At 35.8% G+C, this 24,316-nt stretch overlaps 1 protein-coding gene across 1 annotated transcript in view; it reads left to right on the top strand.

Moving 5' to 3' along the window:
- The window catches only part of MTREX (Mtr4 exosome RNA helicase), a 110,830-nt gene that overhangs the window by 78,845 nt on the left and 7,669 nt on the right, over positions 1 to 24,316 (top strand). The window contains exons 20-25 of the mRNA XM_002744961.6: positions 6,357 to 6,467; positions 8,856 to 9,044; positions 12,793 to 12,956; positions 17,944 to 18,049; positions 21,164 to 21,220; positions 22,993 to 23,155. Coding sequence (XP_002745007.1) covers positions 6,357 to 6,467; positions 8,856 to 9,044; positions 12,793 to 12,956; positions 17,944 to 18,049; positions 21,164 to 21,220; positions 22,993 to 23,155 — 790 coding nt within the window. The remainder of the gene's footprint in view (positions 1 to 6,356; positions 6,468 to 8,855; positions 9,045 to 12,792; positions 12,957 to 17,943; positions 18,050 to 21,163; positions 21,221 to 22,992; positions 23,156 to 24,316) is intronic.

Raw genomic sequence — 24,316 nt, 5'->3', positions numbered from 1 at the left:
GAGAGAGAGAGAGAAAGTGTTTGCGTGTGTGTGTGTGTGTGTGTGTGTGTGTGTGTGTAGAGCAAGAGCACTCCGGCTCTGCATTACATTGATTAACAGAGGTGAACAGTTTAGATAGCGTGTTCTAAAGATTGCTTGCAGTTTTTACACTGTTGCTTTGCCAGCTTCCTATGTGTCTGCCCCTTATCACAGCCACATCATGATAGTTAAATGAGACTCAGTGTCAGGGAGTGAAGACTTTAATTGCCGGGGCTAGATATGGGAGATCTGTTTTGTCTTTCTATGCAAGGAACTCGATAGAATCATTCCCCATTAGATAAAAACATCTATAAAAGGACATGGAATAGAAGATTACAGATCACAAACATAAAATTATAAAAACTTCTTGAGGATTAAGATAGCAGTAGTTGTCATGGAATAATATTTGCAGTTTTAGCAGGTTTCAAGTTTACATTGAAGGTGTATTATAATACAAATTGAAATCAGATTTTTTGAGTAGGTAAACTTTGAATGTATTTTAAATTGCTGATTTAAACTCTTTGTTAAGTCAAATTTCTTGGCTTCCTCAGGATAGTTTTGTTAATTTCTGTTTTTTTCTGTGTATAGGTCATACTTTATTAATTTCTTTACATGTCTCATAATTTTTTATTGAAAATTGGACATTTTAAGTAATGTAGTGAGATGGATTAGGGATCCTTCCTTTAGAGTGCACCTCACTTAGAGCTAAAAAATAAACAAAGCTGGGTGTGGTGGCTCATGCTTATAATTTCAGCATTTTGGGGGATTGAGGTGGGAGGATTGCTTGAGCCCAGGAGTTCGAGACCAGTCTGGGCAACATAGCAAGACCCTGTCTGTACAAAAACAAAACACAACAGTAACAATTAGCCTGGCAAGGTGATGGCATATGCCTGTACTCCCAGCTGTTTTGGAGGCTGAAGTGGGCGGATGGTTTGATTCCAGGAGGTTAGGGCTGCAATGAGCTGTGACCATGCCACTGCACTCCAGCCTGAGAAATAGAGCAAGACCCTGTCTCAAAAAATCAATCTCTTTGTCTAAAAACAATAGTAGATTTGAGCTTGTTTTATTCCCTATAAAAACTAAAAATAACATCTTCACATACGTTTCTAAATTATTTTTCAAAAACTCAGACATACACCAAACAGACATACTGGCACATAAACCTCAAATAAAGAGGAACAGAAGACTAAAACTCTGACCACTGCTCTTTGTTCTATATGTCTTCCTGAGGGGCCAAAAAGAGATCATGTTCACAAGCCAGACATTCTTTACTACTAATCCCAAACGTTTAGACAAAACTTCTCCTTAACCAATTGCAAATTTAAAAAATCTTTAAATCCACCTATATAACCTTTGGGTCCCTGCTTTGAGATGTCCTCCCTTTTTAAGTCAAACTCCATATATTAATTTATGACTGCTGTAACCTCTGCCTCCCTGCCCTTAGAAACTTTTATCTATAAGCCATCTGGAAGGTTGGGACTTAAATATTAAGTACCTAATCATCCTCGTTTGGCACCCTACAAATAAACACCTTCCTTTCTCCCACTATAAACCTCAATATAGATATCTGGTCTTACTGTACCAGGCAAGTGGACCCCAGTTTGGTTTTATAACAGCAGCAACTCTGTAAATCAGTTTTCTTGCTCCCACAGAGTTTATTCTTGCTATTTGTTTTTGGTTTGTTTTGTGATTTTTGAATTAATTCTTTTTAAGTCTGTATTTTTTAATTGTGTGTGTCCACCAAGTCTCTGCTTGGTTAATTTAATGGTCAGGTAATAATTGTGCAGAGACCTCCTTAAATGCCTGCAATCATTAAGTTTCCCTGTCTGGCCAGGTGTGGTGGCTCATGCATGTGATCCTAGTACTTCAGGAGGTTGAGGTGGGTAGACAACTCAAGGATCAGGAGTTCAAGACCATTGTAGCCAGCATGGCCACAACCCATCTCTACTTAAAAAAAAAAAATTAGCTGGCATGATGGCATGCACCTGTAGCTTCAACTGTTCAAGAAGTTGAGGCAGGAGAATTACTTGAACCCAGGAGGTGGAGGTTGCAGTGAGCTAGGATTCCACCACTTCAAACAAAAAAAGTTCCTGGATCTTTTCTTAAAGGCTTTGTATGCATATTGCAGCAAGTCATCAACCCTCAGCTAGGCAGTTAACAACATTTACCTTAACCACTTTCTGGGTGTACAATTTCATGGTCAGACAGAAGTAAGAGCCTAGGGTCTTTTTGGGTCTTTGTTGAGTATGCACACAGCCCTCTACATGGCCTTCTAGATTTCCAGAAAAGTGTGGGAGCTTTTCTAATTCTCCATGGACATCTTACTCCCCAACTTTTACTTTTAAGCTCTCAGGTTAACCTGTTGTTTGCCCAGCTGTCATTCACAACTTCAGGCAGCCATGGTGTTAAGCAGTTGCTTCTTACTATTTTTGACAAACACCTTCAGGAAACAGGTTTGTACTGGTAAGCTCTGAATCAGGTTAAATAAAAAACAGCCTCATGAATGGAGTCTTCCAGGGAACCACCAGACTGGAATAATGACAATTCTGCAGGAATAGGTCTTTGAAGAGGTTCTAGCCCTATTCTCTTCCCTCCAGTGGCTGCCGTACTGCTTTTCAATATGTACAGGTATCTGCAAATTTTCTTCAAAACAGAATAACACTATTTTGTGAAGACAAGATTTAGCGAGCAAGTTGTTTTTTGAACCAACTGAATTTTAATCAAGTCATGGCAACCACAGTTATTTAAATCAATGTGTTATTGATTAATTCCTGATTAAAAACTGTATTTTTGTCAGTAAAAATGATGGAATAATGACCTCCAAAAATCCTCTTCTCCATAAAAGCAATGCCAATACTGAGAAAACTTCTCAGAATCAACTTCTTCAGAATTCTGGAAATTAACCAAAGGCTTACAGGAATCCAGGGAGCATTTATTCAAGAAAAATGGCAACTTTTGGTAAGATAGCAAGCTTTGTGGAAGCTTTAACTTAACCTACTCCACATCTCCCACTATTCAGCTCCCAAGCAGCCTGAAAAACCAAAGGCCTGCAAATCCCACTGAAAACCAATCTTCCTGTTGAATCTCGTCTTCACAAAATAGTGTTATTCTGTTTTGAAGGAAATTTGCAGATACCTGTGCATATTGAATTCAACTACAAGTATATAAAAATATTCTTTCTAAAGCCAGTTGAATTATTTTCAATTTTTCTACCTTTTTGGGTTATGTACATGTACCTTAGTGCATAAAAATTGCGCATTTTTCACTCTAGATTTCAGCTACTTGGTATTGATAATTTTTCATGTCCTGAGTCTTCTCTGCCCAAACAGTGCATCAACTGCTGGTTCACAAATCGGTGGCCAAAAACCCAATGCAACTTACAGAATGTTGTCTCTAAAATGAATTAGACTAGCAGTCCCCAATCTTTTTGGCACAAGGAACTGGTTTTGTGGAAGATAATTTTTTCATGGGCCAGTGTGGGACAGAGGTGGTTTGGGGATGAAACTGTCCCACCTTAGATCATCAGGCCTTCAGCTCTCATAAAGACCAGGCAACCTGGATCACTTGCATGCGTGTTTGCCCTGCTATGAGAATTCATTGCTGCTGCTGATCTGACCAGGAGGGGGAGCTCAAAGGGTAATGCTCGCTCGCCCACCATTCTTGCTGCATGGCCAGGTTCCTAGCAGGCCACAGACTGATACCATCCTGGGGCTTTGGAACCCCTGAATTAGACAGTTTGGAAATAAAAATAAAAATGATAGTAAAGGGCCAGGTATGGTGGCTCATGCCTGTAATTCCAGCACTTTGGGAGGCAGAGGCAGGCAGATCACCTGAGGTCAGGCGTTTAAGACCAGACTGTCTGGCATGGTGTAACCCCATCTCTACTAAAAATACAGAAATTAGCCAGGTATGGGGGCAGGTGCCTGTAATCCCAGCTACTGCAGAGGCTGAGGCAGGAGAATTGCTTGAACCCAGGAGATGGAGGTTGCAGTGAGCTGAGATTGCACCATTGTACTCCCCCCTGGGCGACAGAACAAGACTGTATCTCAAAAAAAAAAAAAAAAAACAAGATCATAACCATATGAAAATAAAATAGTCCACGAATCCAAGAGACATATAAAGGAAATGAATGGCCGGGCATGGTAGCTCACACCTTTAATCCCAGCACTGTGGAAGGCTGAAGTGGGCAGATCACTTGATGTCAGGAGTTCAAGACAAGCCCGACCAACTGGTGAAACCCCCATCTCTGCTAAATACAAAAATTAGTTGGGCATGGTGGCATACACCTGTAATCCCCACTACTCAGGAGGCTGAGGCAGGAGAATTGCTTGAACCCAGGAAGTAGAGGTTGCACTGAGCTGAGATCGTGCCATTGCACTTCAGCCTGGGCAACAGAGCAAGACTCCATCTCATAAAATAGTAAAATAAAATAGATATTAGAAAAGTTTTAGGCAACTACCACAAATAATAATTGACTTTGGCAAGAATCATCCATGGATGCTAAAACTAGTGAACTGAAAATTTAATGAAGAAAGGATATTTAGAAAGACTCTAAAGGCTCTCACTACAAATTTTTTAATTGTAGAGGGGAAAATAGTAAGTAATACTATAATAAAGAATCCTGCAGATAGCATCTTAATTGAATGATCAAAGTGATCAACATTGTCTCTAATAATGTTGACCAGTAGATTGAGTAGAACAGAACATTATCAAAAATGCATAATCTGAATCTTAACGATTCCTCATGACTGCAGAAACCCAAACTGAGGGTCATTCTATAAAATAACTTACATTATAAAAAAAATCAAGGTCTTGAGAGACACAGAAAAACTGGGGAGCTGTTCCAGATTAAAGAAGAAAGAAATGTATCAACTAAAATCAGTGCATGATCCTAGTTTGGTTCATGGAGTGGCAGTGGGGAAGGTAGAGTGGTATAAAAGATATTGTAAAAGAGGATGAAATCTTAATATGGACTACAGATTAGATGATATCATTGTCTCAACATTAGATTTCCCTCCTTTAGTACTTGTACTTTATGTGTGTGGAAAGACAGCGATGAAGCAAATGGGAAAAATATAATTAGTGAATTGAAGTAAGGGTATGTAGGATTTATTTCATTTTTATAACTTTTCTGTAAATTTGGGATTCTATGTAAATGTCAGTACCATAAAAGGGCAAGAAAGGTGAGGTATATTTTTAGTTTAAAGAAGGCTAAAGAGACATGACCACTAAATGCAGTCTGTGGTCCTTGGCTGGACTCTGAATCCAAAAATATAATGATAATAGTAATGTATAAAGTTTGTTAGTCAGTCACTGGGGAAATATGAATAGGGATTGTATATAATATTTCGTTAGATCTTATAATATTGAAGCCTTGAAGGAGAATGTGCTTGTTCTTAACAGATACATGTATTTATTGGTCACATGAAGTGATTGTTGTCTGCGAGGTAATTTCAAATGATTTAAAAAGGAAGAGTAGGAAAAGGCAGGCAAGAAAAAAGGAAAAACACTCCCCCCCAAAAACTTAACTAGAAAGAGTAAAAGTGCTTTCAATGGTTTGGCGTTAATTTGTGCAGGGTCACACGACTAGCTGAAGACAGAATTCAGATGTTCAACCACTGTACCATTTTTCTTTAGTAAAACACTATGAATATATTTGTTAGCAAGGCAGTGAAAATTGTGTTTTTATCCATGGTCAGTGTAAAAGTAGCCATGGGAGACAGATGTGGACCTGTGGGAACATTAACTTTGCCTCGTTTATCGAGGCTCTCTGAATTCAAGAGTAATTGAAAAGAAGCAAAATTTGATGGCGAGGAGCATTTTGACAAGAGAAAGCGTGGAAGAAAGATTGCAGATAGGTGTTCGTCAAGATTATGTCTGATGGAATATGCTGCTTTCTCTCTTTGAAGTGCTTTTTCTCTTTTCTTCATTCCTGCCCATCCAGAACTTACATGAATCTTTCTTTACCTCCTAAACCTGTTAAACAAGAGTCTTTCATTCTTAGTACTATAGTACATTTATGTATCAATATTTTAACAATGCCAAATATCTGAGAACATAAAAATAAATAAACTGTGATTCTATGTTGAAGGGAGCTCTTATTTTTATGTACCATTTATTTACCTGTTATTTAGGTGTTTGAACTAGTTTTTACTTTTTAAATATAGTAGTTTCTACTAAGATAAAAGGTTCAGTGTGGGAGATTGCTCCATAGTGATTGTTATGGACTTGCTACTTGTTGTAAATGCAACTTCCTTTTAAGGATCCAAGTTTAGGAAATACTAGAACATGAAAATGTACAATTTTAACTGTAATACTGTATAACTTTTTGGTCATAGGTTGTCCCAGTTTTGGTGCATCTCCTGTCTGCTATCAGCAGCGTTAGACTTTACATTCCTAAAGATCTTCGGCCAGTGGACAATAGACAGAGTGTTTTAAAATCAATACAGGTATGCATTAATTTTATAAATTAAACATAAATTTTATGTAAATGCAGACAGTGTTTATAAAGAGGCAACTGAAATGCTGTAAAATATATTGCTTTCTTTCAGAATACCTATAAATACTACCATAGTGGCACTTATTTTTTATAAAAATAATGGCAGCAGATCTTCATGTGGATGTGTCCTCCCTTTGCATCTACCAACAAAGTGATTTAGTAAAAGAGGACTCACAAGGAAAACCATTTTGCTTTATTCATTACAGCTGAAAATAACTATAGACTCTAAGTTTTATTTATAAAATCATGTACTGACAGAACTTTTAACAATTTTTGAATATAGTTAATACATCCATGAAATTGTTTTATTTTCAATAGGGAAAATTACGATTTTGTAGTAAATTTAATTTTCTAGTAGAAAAAAGGTGCAGTGGGTCATGCCTGTAATCCCAACTCTGGGATGCGACAGCACAAGGATCAACAGAGGCCAGGAATTTGAAAACAGACTGGGCAACATAGTGAGACCCCATCTCTACAAAAAATTTTTTTAAAAATTAGTAGGACTAGTGGTATGCACCTATAGTCCCAGCTACTCAGGAGGCCAAGGCAGGAGGTTCACTTGACCCAGGAGTTCCACGTTATAGTAAGCTATGTTCACATCACTGCACTCTAGCATGTGCAACAGAGTGAGACCTTGTCTCTTTAAGGAAAAAAAAAAAGAAGTGATTTTAACAAAGTTATTTAGTTAATAATTTGAAGAGCATTTACTGTGCAGTGAAAGCTCTGTTCTAAAATCTGAGAAAGCAAGATAAGTAGGATGCTTTCAGTGTAGAGTAGGAATTCTTAAGCTGTGTTCCAACGGTGGGCTTCCTGAAATGAATGATTCTCTTGACAGTTTTACAGAATTTTTGTGTAGAGGGTAGATATCTTTTCCAAAGCAATCACTCCTAAAAAGTTTTTTATCACTATTGGTCTGGTAGTAAATAAATATAAGTTCTTCGAAGCGTCAAGTCCCACTGCAATTGTTTTTTCTAGTATTTTTAAAATGGCACTGTTTTGAGCAGAAATACACATTAACCATTATTAATTTACCATTAAGTAATGCCATTATTTTGAAAAAAAAAATAAACTAATTGTTTTGTGCTATTGGCTTAGGTCATTTCTCATTTTGCTAAAGTTAAAATTGAAATTCATGTTTGTCTGTTGGCAAATTTCAGGCTTGTCTGTATTTGTCTTTAACATCCCTGTGCTATATCTGGTGTTGATGTATTTCAGCTTTCACATTAATTTCACGATAACCTGAGTCTCAGTTTTGCATCACAATTTAACAAGGTTAGACTGTTTTTTCTTTCTTGGTCCTTCATACTCATTTACATCGGTCACCACATAGTGAGAAACCACAGGAGGAAGAATCAGGGAAATTGGCCTGCCAACAGAACCCTTCACATAATGAATAGGGATTTTCCTTTTGCTACATTAATTAATTATACTTTTTTTAACTACAGAACTACAATTTTAGTGTTTTCTCTGTTCTGGAACTTCACACCTGTGACTCCATTTCTTTATATAATTGGCCAGGTTGATGTGTAAGATTCTGTGATTTCTGTGCTGACACTAGCCCCCTCTTTGAATCAGGGCAGACATATATCCTGAAAATGTACTACATGCACTTACCAGAGATCTCAGTCTTTTGAAAGAGCTTGCATTATTTGCTCATTTAAGACAACAATGTGCAAATGTCTTTGAACCCTTTACACATGTCATTTACTCTTAATGTGTTTGTCCTCCCCAACTCACAGTTCCTAACTAGCCAAATTTTATTTTTAAGGCTTATCCAAGACCCTACTTTCCCAATAGGATACCAGCCTACAGTGAGCTATTCCTTCTCTATATGAATATGTTTATTGCACTTAACCATTAATCATGTTTTTTTTAAACTAAAGGTCTCAGGACCTTTTAAAAAGTCTTTACTTTCCAAGTCAGTAGTGCCTTCCCTAGGAATCAGCACCAAGGAAATAATCTGAAAACAGTTTTAAATATAGATGTTCAATAGAAGATTACTTGTGTTGGCAAGAAGTTACAACAGTGTAAATATACAATAACAAATTTATCAATGAGTTGTGCCACATTCAGGACTGTGATCAAACTATGACTTGTAGATTTATTAGTAAATCATAATACATCTGTAAATCATAGTATAGTATTGAAAAGGAGTTTTCATAAACAAGTGCTATGGAAAAATGCCCTACAATTTTAATGGGGAAAAGATCAAATTATATATATAGTATGCCTTTTATTTTTATGCCCATATGCATAGCATAAAAGGAAATACTGATTTGGTTTGGTCTTACTAATTTTGACTATAAGATGAAAATGAATTTTATGTATTTTGTTTTAGGAAGTTCAGAAACGTTTTCCTGATGGCGTCCCCTTATTAGATCCTATTGATGATATGGGCATTCAAGATCAAGGGCTGAAAAAAGTCATTCAGAAAGTAGAAGCTTTTGAGCATCGAATGTATTCTCATCCACTTCACAATGATCCAAATTTGGAAACTGTGTATACACTTTGTGAAAAAAAAGCACAGGTATGGCAGAAACTTGGTTTTTATAGTAGAATTCTATATGTTTCACTGAATTAATATGTGTTTCTCATTTTCTTATCCTGTTGGCTTGATCAGCTAAAACAGGAAAATGTCTAGCTATCTTTTAAATAAACTGTCAGCTCTGAACCTGTCAGCTCTCATCAGCAACACAATATAAAGTTCATTTTGCTATAGTTTGGTATTTCACATAGGATGTTCTGTTAGTTTTTTCTTCTTTTTAAAAATTGAGATATAATTTACATAGCATAGCACTCACCCTTTTAAAATGTCCAACTTACTGGTTTTTACTGTATTCACACATGCTTGGAACTATCACCCCTATCTGACTTCAGAACATTCTTCTTACCCTCTGAAGGAACTTTATACCCATTAGCAGCCACTCTGTTTCTCCCATCCTCTAGCCCCTGGCAATCACAAATCTACTTTTTATCTGTATGGTTTTGCCTATTCTGGATATTTCTTATATAAATCGAATCATATGATATGTGACATTTGTGTCTGCCTTCTTTCACTTAGCATGTCTTCAAGGTTTATGCATATTGTAGCATAAAGCAGTACTTCATTCCTTTTATGGCAAATGGTCAATTTTTATAAAGTAAATCCCCAGTGTTTGTTGGATAAATACATGAGTAGAAACTCCTTTGGTAGAGTAATGTGTTCAGTTCATAGTTTTAAAGCACTTTTCCTTTTTGGCTTTTTGTGAACTTCCATCATATGGTTCTGTAGCATATAGACAGTATTGGCTGCATGTTCAGGGAACACATCCATGCTTTGATCCACGTTGAAGTGCTGCTAGGCAGGAAGCTTGCCAGGTTCTTCTCAAGATGAGGAAACTGGGACACAACAAGCTTTTGTTACTTACACAAATATCCAGTTGTGATTCTGGCCTGTTCATCTTTTACCAGGACCATTGCAGCAGCTCTCTCCCTGCTGTCAGTCCCTCCATGGCCACTAGGGTTAGCCTTATGTTTTCACAACATGTGAACAGGTAGACTTGAGTGTGACTGAATGATGACTCGAAAGCATCTTTGGAGGTGGTTTGAAGGGATGATCTGAGCTGCTCAAATATACTGAAAAAGACCTTCTTGTCTGGCTGAAGGGACTAGCCAAATAAAGTTGTTATGGAGATTCTGCAGTATCATGTAAGAAAGCTCATGCATGAGCATTACCTGAAAAAAGGATCTGAAATTGATGTGGACTATGATTAGTATTTAGCAAAATTATAAACATACACCAGAAAAGACTAAAAGGAAAACTTTAAGTGGTATGTTAGAGCAATTAGATTATAGTGTTCTTTTTTTTCTTTTCCTGCACCCTCCCTACCATTGTCTATAATGTGCTTATATGTATATATCTGTTTATAGATATGTGCTTATATACATACAAGCACATTATATTATGTGTGTGTATATAATTTTTTTTAATGGAAAAAAAATACAAGTTGGACAAAGTGGCTCACACCTGTAATCCCAACACTTTGGGAGGCCAAGGCAGAAAGCTTACTTGAGCCCAGGAGTTTGAGACCAGCCTGGGCAACATGATGAGACCCCCATCACTGCAAAAAAATTTTAAAAATTAGGCATTATAGTGTCCACCTGAAGTCCCAGGTACTGAGGTAGGAAGATCACTTAAGCCAAGGAGGTTGAGCCTACAGTGAGCCATGGTTGCACCACTGTTCTCCAGCCTGGGTAACAGAGTGAGACTTCCATCTCTTTAAAAAAAGAAAAAAGAAAGAAAAGTGTACATGTACAATCTAAACAATTTTCCCCCCAATATTTTTGATCCACAGTTGGTTGAATCCACAGATGTGGAACCCGCAGATATGGAGGGCCAACTGTATGTACAAAGATCTTGTACAGCATTGTCCGGTATCAGCCACATTTAAATTTTTTAGTAGCCACGTTTAAAAAAAGAAGAAACCAATGGAATTAACTTTAGTAGTATTTTTATTTAACCCATTATATCTAAAAGATTTCAGCATTTTTATATTCAAAATACAAACATTACTCAAAAAATCCTAAATATTGGACTCTGTTCTACTACCTTGTAAGCTTTATAAGTCTCAAAGTAATTAGCATGATGCTTTGCTCTGCTCACATAGGCATACTCAGTCACGACAGTCAAAGAAACCCTAAATAAACAATGATTTGTTCTTTTTTTCGATATGCCTGGTAAGTCACGCTAGGTAGCAAAGCATTCATTGTCTAAGTTGGAAAGCATTGCTTCCTATGACAGGGTATTTGACAACACATCTGTTCATAGCAATATAAATCACTAAGAGCTTGCATCTAGGGTCTGGTAGCTTGGGTTTGAACCCCATCTTTATCACTCAGTAGCTCTGTTCATAGCAATCTAAATAATTAAAAAGAGCTTATATTCTAGAGTCTGATAGCTTGGGTTTGAACTTCATCTTTTTGTTTGTTTTGTTTTGTTTTGTTTAAAGATGGGGTTTCACCATGTTGGTCAGACTGGTCTTGAAGTCCCAACTTCAGGTGATCCACCCACCTTGGCCTCCAAAGTGCTTGGATTATAGGCATGAGCCACCATGCCCGGCCTGAACTTCATCTTTATCACTCAGTAGCTCTGTATTCTTGACCAGTTTATTTAGCAATCTCTCCATGCTTCAGTTTTCTCATCTATAAAATGCAGATTTAATATTAGTTCCCTACCTTTTAGGATTGCTACAAGAATGTAATAATGTAAAGCACTAGAAATAGAATACATAGGTAATGTCTGAATAAATACGCTGATCATCTTCATAATTTTTCCTCCTTAGTTGAAATTTAATCAACAGTCTTCAAAATTCTGTTGTCTTTGGATTTGAACTTAACAAAATTTCCTGTCAGTGTTTTTCTGAACCACCACTTCGGGATACCGTCATTTTTTGTTCTTATACTTCTGTATGCTTGTCATAGTTGGAAAATATGTAATATTTACTGATTAACTAAATTTTAAAACTCATCTACTCTAAAGGATGACCTCAAGATGATACATTTTCATTTTAAGTTTTCATATCTGTTTTGAATAAAGGCCTATTGTCTTTGCTAAAACCAATTCCAGCTTAGGCAAATTTATGATGTAACTTTTAAGGGCAAAAAGAAGGAAGAGTTTTCAGGACATCATGGGGGAAATGTAGACAGTTAAGAGAAAAGATTTCTGTACCCTCATTTTTCTTCCTCTATTCTCTAAGCTACCCCTTGATGCCTAAGGACGAAAAGCTAGAGCTGCTGGGATTGGTACTTTGGGGGCATGATTAATTGTCCAGTGAATCCTGTCCTGGGAGAGCCCATCCTAATTTCACCACTGAATTTTTCTACTCTTACAACCTACCTTGTCTAACTCACAATATTCAACTCACTCTCCTCCTCTTAGCCTTCTCCTTACCTCCCTTCATTTAAGCAAGAGCCATGCTCCGTTCTCTGTCTCTGTTCTCTGTCTTCTTAAGTTTTTTGTACTTTCTTCTTGCTCTACCTCAAATTTTTCAAATGGAGATTTTGTATTTTCCATGTACTTGATATTTTAGGTAGTATTTATCATGACTCTTCTGTAATATTCTGAGAATGTATCTAAGAAGCTCCACTTTCCCCAATCTCCCCAACACTGAAACTTTAACCCAGAAGTATACCGTAAGGTGTTCTTAAAAAATATTTTTTGTTTGATTTTATGAATAAATCTCATTGTACATTGTTCACTTTATTATTGAACTTTGTTTGTACTTTATATGCTTTAGATTGCAATAGATATTAAATCTGCAAAGCGAGAACTGAAGAAAGCAAGAACAGTTCTACAAATGGATGAACTCAAATGTCGCAAACGTGTTTTAAGAAGGTTGGGATTTGCTACTTCTTCTGATGTAATAGAGATGAAAGGACGAGTGGCTTGTGAGATAAGCAGGTAAAATCTGGTATTCTTCTAGAAAGTTGATTTTTTTTAACATTTTTGATTATTTTTTTGATATGGAGTCTCACTGTGTGGCTTAGGCTGGAGTACACTGGTGGGATCTCAGCTCACTACAACCTCCACCTTGCAGGTTTAAGTGATTTTAAAATGACCGTTGTCTTTAGGAAAAAAGTGCTTTCTTAAAAATATAGTTTGTCTTGTACCTTCTACAGTTTTGAACCATGAAATTGAGAAATTAGAAAAATCTCTTAGATCTTAGTAATTAACACAAGCACTCCTAGCATTTGGATGTATTTCCTTTGACTTTTCTTAAGGCCTTGTGGGATTTTTACATAATCTTAGCTTATATGTAATTTTATATACGTCAAAAAATTATTAACACTTTCCCACCTTGAAACGTATCCTAGTAACCATTATCTTGTTGCATGCATAGCAAATTTTAATTAGATTTTGGGCTAATAGGATTTTACAACAGAACTTATTATAAGCCACAGATTAAAACTGGTTATATTATTTTCTGTTTCAGTAATCTTTTGCCATATTACAAATGACCTCTAAACTAAACTATTTAAAACATCAGCAGTTACTTTATTCTCTTGTTTTTATGGATCAGAAATTCAGAAAGAGCGTATTTGGATGGTTGTGGCTCAGTGTCCCCTGGGATTGCCATCAGACAGGTGGTTAAGCTGGAATAGTAAGAGTCTGGAGCGGCTGGGGAGTGTTAGGACCTCTCTCTCTCTCTCTCTCTCTCTCTCTCTCTCTCTCTCTCTCTCTCTCTCTCTCTCTCTCTCTCTTGTTTCTCCATGTGGTCTCTCCACATGAGCTAGTTTGGGCTTCCTCACAGTATGGCAGCCCTAGGATGCTTACATGGTGGCTGAAGTCTGCATTGTGAGTGTTCTAGCTGACTACGGTTGCCTTTTTGGACCTAGCTTTACCTTTTGTAACCTAGCTTGCTTATCATACAACATCATTTCCACCACATTCTCTTGATTACAGGTGAGTCATAAACCCTCCCAGATTCAAGTGGGGGATAATTAGATTCTACCTCTTAATGGGGAAGTGGCTGTTGTCCAATATGGCTTTCTGTAATGATGGTATTGTGCTATCTCTACACTGTTCAGTATAGTAGCCACTATTTGCCATTTGATAAGTGCTTAGACTGAGGAACTGAACTTTATATCATTTTAATTGAAATTGAAATTTCCACGTGTGCACATATCAGTTTTTGTAGATCAGGGCAGTTCTAGAAGAACTTGTGGTATAGGAGATGCTGTTGTGGCCATCTTTAGAAAATACAGTTTATGATACTAAATTGTATAAAAATACACTAAATGTGTGTTAGTTATTTCCCACCATGAGAAATGTCTCCTGCTTTAGGAGCCGGCTTGCCTCTGTCCTCCTTAACTAGAAAGTCATAAGCTGGTAGCTCAAGCAATATCCAGTCTGAAGACCTGTTTTGTCCATATAGTGATGATCATATTCTTAGTGAATATATAGAAGACATTTTTGAAACAGTTTTTTTATATACTCAGGATGGACAGGACCAGAGAATTACAGGCTTTGTAAATGATTTCAGACTTTCTTGGTAAAAATGTATTTATATTGTTCATCTGTCCAGATGTCATAGACTCAGATATCTGCATAGAACCAGGAGGAGACTGAGGTGACAAGGACAACTCTTAGCGACCAAAAGGGGACAGTGCCTACCCAGCCCTAGTTAGTTATTATCACAGGATAATGTGCTATTGGATTTTAATTAATAACATATCCAGAATTAAATCTAGACTGCCATTCTAGTCTACTGACTCATACGCTAATGTTATTGGGCTTATTTCCTTCTGATAATTACCTATTGTTTTAGAATTAATATAAAAATTAATTTCCTTTAGCTATGTAAAGGAAATTAGATTTTGTTTTGGAAGAATGGAAACTGATTTTATTCCAAGATATGTTTTTCATTTATAGCGATAACAATATTATATCAAGGTTTGTTAACTTTCCCCCAAATTTGCAAAAACTGAGGTGTGTCACCCTACACTCCTCTCATCCGTCTTTGAGTTTCCTCTACCTCCATGCCTTTTTAAACACTTCCACTGGCTAAGATGCATCCCTCATTATTTTTTTCCTCAATTACTGCAGGTGCCCTCCTGATTATTCATTGCCTCCCTTCTTGAGTTTTCAGTCTAAAGTACAAATCTGGTATATTGTTCCTTTTTTATTCTTGAGATGGGGTCTCTCTGTTGCCCAGGCTGGAATGCAATGGCATAGTCTCTGCTCACTGCAGCCTCAGCTGCCCAAATTCAAGGGATCCTTCTGCCTCAGCCTTATAGTCCCAAGTAGCTGGGACTATAAGTGTGTGTCACCAAGCTTGGCTAATTTATTTTTTAAGTTTCTGCAGAGGCGGGGTCTTGCTGTATTGCCCAGGTTGGTCTTGAATTTCTGTGATTAAGTGATCCGCCCACCTTAGCCACCCAAAGTGCTGGGTTTACAGGTGTGAGCCACTTCACCCACCATCCAGCCCCTTTATGCCATTCTATTTGGTAAAAGTCTCTCAGTGATTCCTTATTGCTTTTAGAATAGATTCCATAATTTAGTATATTCTTACTCTCCCTCTCCAGCCTGTCTATTGTCACATCCCACACATGCTTTTCCTTTTGCTTCATATGACCTTTCTTTCACCCTACCTTATATCCTATGATTCTTGCATTTTTATTCAAAGAACTTCTGAAACTTGCTCTGAACTTCCTCAATCTGATTTTAGGCTCCACACCTTTTTTTTTTTTTTCATAACCACTTATATAAATCTAGAGCACTCCGTTAGATCACTGTCCTGTGATTATCAGCTTACTTGTCTGCCTCCCACATTAGACTATAGCTCCTTGAAATAGTCTTTTTTCATTTGTATTGTTGCTGTCTTTGCTTGACTTAACTCTTAGCTTACCACTAGAGACCCAAATTTAGGTTTTTACTTTTAGTTATAAATAGTTTTAATTATTGGTAGATTCTCATAGTTCATGGCTTTATTCTTCTTTAAAGACCTTCCAAAAAATAAAGGCAAAGTTTACTTTTTTATTAATACAGTACAGTTATTGTATGGGTCAATTGAACCCTGATTATAGAGTGCTAGAAACATCATCTTTGTAGTATTTCTTTTTTAGCTTGAATTGAACACAGTTGCAAATTCAGAATTTTCATTTTCCACCCAAGAAGAAAAATAAATGAAGGCATTTTGCAATTATTACTTAAATCAGAAGATAAAAACAAAGGGACAAAAATCACTCTAGGCAAAGTGATAATGGTGAGATTGTTTATATAAGCAAAGTCTCAGACCCTAGGTGAATTCTCAGACATAATAACTGGTGCATGAACAATATTTCTCTTTTTGACTTTTTTTGAGATAGGATCTAGCTCTGTCACTCTGGCTGGAATGCAGTGGCAAGATCATGGCTCACTGTAGTCTTGACCTCCTGGGCTTAAGTGATTCTCCCACCTCAGCCTCTTGAGTAGCTGGGACTACAAGCATTTGCTTCCATGCTCAGCTAATTTTTGTACTTTTTTGTAGAGACAGGCTTTTGCCGTGTTGCCTAGGCTAGTCTTGAACTCCTGGGCTCAAGTGATCCACCTGTTTCAGCCTCGCAAAGTGCTGGGATTACAGTCATGAGCCTCTGCGCTTAGCTGAAAAATATATTTCTAGGGACACTGTCTCTCTGTCTCTCTCTCTCTCATATATATATATATAAATGAGAGACATTCATTTTGTCATTCAACAGAAGGGACCTAGTTATGTAATGTCGGTGATAAGAACCTAGACCATCTCATTTTGCTAAAAGAACTGGTAACAATAGTCTTTCATCTTTCTTGATTTGTGCAACAAAGTTTCCTTATATGGTTCACAAGTGGTAAGATATACAGTTGTGTATAAAAGGAAATTGAAAAGAAACAGATTATGAAGAAATTAAAAAACAAACCGGTTGATTATTCTAATCTTTATAATAATAAATATGTTGTCCTTATAAGTCTGAATATGAAAATGTTTTACAGTTATGAAGCAAAGAAGATGACCTCCCACTCCTCAACAAAATCAAGTTGTCAGTTAAAAAAATATATATTCTGTTGTTGTAAAAGAGGAATCAAAAGTAATAAGCTAGAACTTAAAAGAGACGTAAATCTGGAGTTGTACATTTTGACAGTGCAAGTGCAGGAAGAAACAGAAGTAGTGATGAGCTAGTTCCTACCTATTAGAGGTGTACTTGAAATCTAGAATTGTATTTCCTAGGTGAGTATTTTTCAGATTTGTGGATGCCAGTTGATGAGTAGCAGTTTGTTGCATTCAAAGGCCCTTGCCCATCTTGGTTATGTAGACTTTCAGCCTTTGGAAAATATGAATTAAAATGTGAGTCTTTTGGCCAGGTGTGATGTCTTGCACCTGTAATCTCAGCATTTGGGGAGACCAAGGCAGGAGGACTGCTTGAGCTCAGGAGTTCCAGACCAGCCTGGACAACATAGCAAGACCCCATCCCTACTATAATATAAACACTTTAAAAAATTAAAACATAAAAATAAAAAATGTGAGTCTTCTATGAATACATTCTAATTAAGATTAGAAAATTGTTTTTTATTATCTTTATTCTATATATTATTTGTAAAACAAGTGAAATGTAATTAAAAGAGTCCTTTGGCCCTACAAATTAAATGACAGTGATGACTTTTTTCCTGATATACAAGGTTAAGAAATTGTTCTTATTTCAGTGAATGTGTGCATTTTGATATTTGGAATCTTTATGTGAAATTCCCATTTTACATATTTATTGGTGATTATAAAGATCTGCTATGTCCTTAAATAAATCATTGTCATTCCTCATTGATTCTTAAGGTCAAATAGTATATTTTATTAAAAATGGCATGTAAAGGGCATGTGTGTGTGCATATGTGTCTTAATATTCTGACATTTTAAATTTATTATTTTGTTTTGGCATTGTAGTGCTGATGAGCTCCTTCTAACTGAGATGATGTTTAATGGCCTTTTCAATGACCTTTCTGCAGAACAGGCAACAGCATTATTAAGCTGCTTTGTATTTCAAGAGAACGTGAGTTAATTGATTCAGCACATCTTATTTATTAATTCACATCACGTAGTTAATAGTGTTATGGATATACTAATTTTCAAGTATATTTACATATTATACAGGAATGTTAATTGGAAGTCAAAGCAATTTTAACACAAATGTACTAAGAAAATTAAATGATTGAATATGTATTATTAGAAAGGAGAATAAAATAAGACTTGTCAATAATCATCTACCTGTCAACAATCATCATTAATTAGATTTTGTTTAAAATTTGTTCTGTAATCCAATTAATTCATTGAACATTTGACTCCGTCCTTGACAGTCCTAGAAATAAAAAGATAAGAATAAAACTATGAAAGTCTGATAAAAATGAAAGGGGGGAGTGAGGTTGAATTAACTCTTCTCCCCAGTATTGGAGAATAACAACAAAGCTGTCCATCCTGCTAGGAACTAAAATGTTAGTTTTCATGGGCAGGGTTTGAGGTAGTGACCATAAGATCCTTACTGGTTTGGCAGTAATTTTTTTCATATGAGTAATTAGTTCACTTTCAACAGTTGTTAAGAAATCAGAAAATGAAGTGCTGGATGGAACACATAAGAACATTAATTATCCTTGTACTATATTCCAAAAACCAGTATGATTCATTTTTAAAAGTAAGATGTATTATTTTACATTTCAAACTTAAGACTTTATTTATTGTAGATGAAGTGGCTAGAATGAGAATAAGACAAGGAAATCTGCCTTCTAAAAATAATTTAATATTCTAAATTTTTGGAGGATTTTTTACTGTATATTCTTAGTTTAACTTTTAAGTAAATTGTATAGGACAAATTGTTGGGGTTTTTTGTTGTTGTTGTTCTACCATCGATCTGTTTACTTGTTAACTGTTTTCTTATTTATTAATCAGATCAAATATATTACTTCTTAAAGTAGGTAGGTACTTTTTTTAGGTACCTCATTACTGATTAGAATCACAGCTGTAGTGTCGATGATAACAAGTAGGACAATAACCAAAAACAGCTTATGCTTTCTTGAGATTGACTACCATGCACCTATCAAATATGCATACAAAAGGAATGCATTACTTTACAAAATAATTGTGTTTGTTTTTCCTTAGGCTTACATTTTTATTATATCAATGTCCAAGATAAAGATAATTAAGAACATTTGTCAAACTTACTTTGATTTGGAAGGTTCAGAGATTTAGGTTTGTAAATAGTTTGGGGATAGGTTGTTTTCTACCCATGTCAAATTTTGTCTTATTTTTCATTATTTGCATTGTTGTTGTTTTATACTGTGTTATATAATAGCTCCTTCTTCTGAGAGGCCAATTATGTTACCTCTTCAAAGGAGTTGATTAAGCCAAACCACAGCTCTTAAATCTTGGGGCAAGGTGTCAGTATATGCAGTTAAGATGTAGTCAGTGAAACCACACTTTGTTATATGCAGTGTCATCTGTTCTTATGTTGGTGCCTTTCAACGTTGAGATAGAGGATTGTATAAATCATCATGTGGATTTTTTGATTCTTTGAACAATGTTTTCTGCCAAAAAGAATGTCTTCTAGTAAATATAGTAAAATACTTGTTGTAAGTAAGATGAAATTTGCTTGATATAATAACTTCTATTTTAAAATGTGTTGTAAAACTATACCTCAACATTTTAAAAATAATATTTAAAAGGTTACATAGATCTTTATAATATAAACATCAAGTGCATACAGAAATATATTAAGCACCCATTGTGGGCAGTGTACAGATCTAAGCAACAGAGATGTAGCAGAAATGTTTGTTTCCTGATACTTACATGCTAGTGGATGAAGATAAAGAAATACAATACACACGCATTTTGTCAAATGGGGGTTGAAGGTTTTTGGAGAAAAGTGAGAAGAGTCAGTGATCACTGGGGGCATGGGGTTACTATTTTAAATAAGATGATTAGAAAAGGAAAATGAAGTTAAACTTACATTGAGAACTACAGGAAAGATGAGGGAACAAACTGTGTACATACCTGGTGGGAGAACATTGTTAAAATCACAATTAACCTCCTTATATCAGGACTGGTACCTTCTACCTAAGTGACCAGCAGAGAAGAAGGTGAAACTGTTGACCATGAATAGACACAATATCAAAAACATTTCGTAGTCTTGGATTCTTGATTAAATGGAGATGTTAAGGTCATTCTGGCTATTTTGCTTTTTCACCATTCATCAGTAATTTTTGGTTTTAACAGCAGTAATATGGAATCTGTTTCTTGATTTAATATACATATATGCATGATGCAAATCAAAATCAAGTCCTATATAAATTCTGGTGCTTAAAGGCAGATATGTTGCAACTAACCTATCATTGCTTTTAAAAAAATTTAGCTATAATCACTTTAAACCCTGTCTCACACATACATATATACCATTCTTATAGTAATTTTATTTTTGTACAGTAACTACCTTTGTCAAAAATTTCTTCACAAATAATGTCTGTTATTCTCATCACAAGCCTATTCATTTTGAGGATCTGGCTTTATTTTTCTTTGACAAGGTAAAAAACCAATACACAGAATTTAAGCAGCTCATTTGGCTACTTAGTGATAGACTTGAAACTCCATCATCTAATTCAGAAATTGACAGACTTTCAACTGTCGGAAAGCAATACTACAAATACTGAAACTCAGATGAAACTTGTAGCTGTCTTATACTAAGTTTTCAGTTGCTAAATTTTCAGTTTCTACAGATTGAAAGTTGCCTAGAAGCTAAAACTGTTTCAATGTTAAACTGTAATAAAACCCTTTAATGTTGATTTAACTAAACTACCATGTATGTTTATAGTATTTGCCCTCCCTCAGTTCCATATATAATCACAAATAGTAGCTAGTTAGCACACTTTGCAAATTTAGCGGTGCAATATTTTCCTCTGAAATGTAGTAACAGAATATTATAGTTTAGGATGAGAGGAATAGGGATTTTGCCTGTGTTAACTGAATTCATTAGAAACTCTAAGTGCTAATGACTAAGGTCATATAATTTGATATTAGTGAATATCTTAAAAGCTTTGTTTAATCTGTTAAAACAGGTAGTATGAAAAACCAAGAACTTTAAACATGGATTTTTATATCTAATTTTCCTTTTCTTTTATAGTCTAGTGAAATGCCCAAATTAACAGAACAATTAGCAGGACCACTTCGTCAAATGCAGGTAAGTTTGTTTTTTTTTGAACTACACAGTTTATGAATAGTAGATTGTAAAATAAACATTTTGATTATCTAGTCATAGTAGTTTACCATTTCACACAGATAACTTCTATAAGGATTAAATTTGTCACTTAATGTCTGTCGTGTAATTTAATGTTACTCTGATAACATCTCTTGTGATTTTTACTTTAGTGATTCAACAATGTTTCCCATTATTGTAAGGAACTGTATAGCATTGTTGTGAATGCAGATTAAAAACTTCATAATGTAAGTAGGCTATACTGACAGCTTAGTGCTTGTGTCATTTTCTTTCTCAGTACTGAGAATGGTATCTTGATAGACTAGGATTTAGTTTATTTTTAATTTTTTGCACATTTTTTCATTCTGGTTTATAACCAAGTTTTTTTTTTTTTTTTTTTTTTTGTTGTTGTTTTGTTTTGTTTTGAGACAGTCTCACTCTCTCACCCAGGCCTGTAGTGCAGTGGCATGATCTAGACTTACTGCAACCTCCACCTCCCAGGTTCAAGCAATTCTCCTGCCTCAGCCTCCTGAGTAGCAGGGATTACAGGCACGCATCACTACACTCAGCTAATTTTTGCATTTTTAGTACAAAACTTAGCTAATTTTTGTTTTACATGTTGGCCAGGCTGGTCTCGAACTCCTGACTTTAAGTGATTCGCCCACCTCAGCCTCCCAAAGTGCTGGGATTACAGGCATGAGCCACTGTGCCCAGCCTGTAACAAAGTTTTAAAATCTGTTTTATCATAAGAAATGGTTTGTCTCTGGGTTCTCAAAACCACAGTAGTTTATAGTAATACATTTTTGTCTTTTATTATTTTCATAGGATAAGCCGATTTTATCTGCCTTTTCAACATTAGACAAAGGCAGGGAAAGATGAACTAAGGAATTACAAGAGAGAAACAAAATATGTGTCATAAAAAGGCCCCATCAGAACAACAGACACTGGGGCCTACTTGAGGGAGGAGGAAGGGAGGAAGGAGAGGTTGAAGGAGAAAAAAGAAAACAAACTGTGGCATATTATGCTTAGTACTCAGGTGGTAAATAATACATACAGCAAACCCCTGAATCACAGGTTTACGTAGATAACAAACCTATACATGTACCCCTGACCCTAAAATAAAAGTAAAAATATTTTAAAAATACTAATTCAAAAAATTTTGATTAAAATAAAAAGGCCTTTCAGTGGAACATGTAACATGCCTTAAAATCACTAAGAAATTTAAATTTCCAGAACCAACAAAGTCTTCATAGGCCTAGCGTTTTTGACCTTTTAGATTGCCAAGTAGAGAAGAATGAAGTTTCTAACTTAGAGGAAAACAATATGAAGATTTATGCATTTTAAAGCATTGTTAGGGAAAGGTGTATTCTTGCCATAGGATTTGTGTTTCTCTAAATCTGTTTTGTTACTGTATTTTGTTAATGAAATAATTAGAGATTAGTTAAATTCTGCTCTTGAATAATTTTAATGAGGGGTTCTGTGTCTTTGTAGAAATGGTATCACTGTCGAAAAACACGATCTTGATACATTTTTCTTAGTTAACTACGTCAACATAATGGGAAAGATTGGCTGTTTGATTACTTAGCAATGGAACAGGCACTGTGCCTACTTAGGAGCAAGCAGAATGTCCACACTACAGACATAATACCTAGGAAGAAAAAGGGACCTCCTGGAATACTGGCTTTGGAAACCTAAAGAAAAAAGTGATATGGGAGATTGTAAGTAAGGAATTTTAAGTCTGTCTTTTATCTTTAAAGGAATGTGCTAAAAGAATTGCAAAAGTTTCTGCAGAAGCCAAATTGGAAATTGATGAGGAAACTTATCTAAGCTCATTTAAACCTCACTTAATGGATGTAGTATACACCTGGGCAACTGGAGCTACATTTGCCCATATCTGCAAAATGACAGATGTCTTTGAAGGTATGGTTAACTTTTATATACATATATTTACAATATAAGAAATACAGTTAGGGTCGTTTTTTTTTTTTGAGACGGAGTTTTGCTCTTGTTACCCAGGCTGGAGTGCAATGGTGCGATCTCGGCTCACTGCAACCTCCGCCTCCTGGGTTCACACAATTCTCCTGCCTCAGCCTCCTGAGTGGCTGGGATTACAGGCAGGTGCCACCATGCCCAGCTAATTTTTTGTATTTTTAGTAGAAACGGGGTTTCACCATGTTGACCAGGATGGTTTTGATCTCTTGTCCTCATGATCCACCTGCCTTGGCCTCCCAGAGTGCTGGGATTACAGGCTTGAGCCACCGCACCTGGCCTAGGATGGTTTTTTGTTTTTTTTTTTTAACTAAACAAGAATAATATGTATTTTTAATGTTTGGTAATTAAATGAAATATTCTCCCTATTATGTAGATAAAAAAAATTCTCTAAAAATTCTTTTATTATTTAATAAGCATTCTGTTCATTAGAAAGTCATTTAGAAACTATTTTAAACTTTATAATTCCATGCAGTTTTAATTCTGTGAGTCTCTACAATTAAAAACAGATAACCCTAGTAAGTCATATTTCTATGGGTATTTTTCTTTTTCAATTTTATTCTCCTGGTTAGCTATCTAATTCCACTAAAAATAGCAGAGCTGAAAATGATCAGTCATTGAATATGTAATAACTGACTTGGCTTTAGTCAGACTGTTATTGCAACATGAATCAGATTAAATTTAATGAGCAGAATTTTAAGAGACTGAAGAATAATTTTACTCAACTGAAGAGAAATTTAAATGAAAAAAAAACTAAGACAAAAGAAATATAAGGAGTAATTATAAGGGAATTATAAGAAGCAAAAAAATAAGTAGACTGTTGGCAGGCACGGTGGCTCACACCTATAATCTCAGCACTTTGGGAGGCTGAGGTGGGCAGATTGCCTGAGCTCAGGAGTTTGAGACCAGCCTGGGCAACACGGTGAAACCCTGTCTCCACTAAACTACAAAAAAAAAATAAAAAGCCAGGCATAGTGGCGTGCACCTGTAGTCCCAGCTCTCAGGAGGCTCAGGCAGAAGAACTGCTTGAACTCAGGAGGTGGAGGTTGCAGTGAGGTAAGATCGTGCCACTGCACTCGAGCCTGGGCAACA

Source organism: Callithrix jacchus, chromosome 2 (genome assembly GCF_049354715.1).
Source record: "Callithrix jacchus isolate 240 chromosome 2, calJac240_pri, whole genome shotgun sequence".
Lineage (NCBI taxonomy): Eukaryota > Metazoa > Chordata > Mammalia > Primates > Cebidae > Callithrix > Callithrix jacchus.
This window is presented reverse-complemented; position numbering and strand designations above follow the sequence as displayed.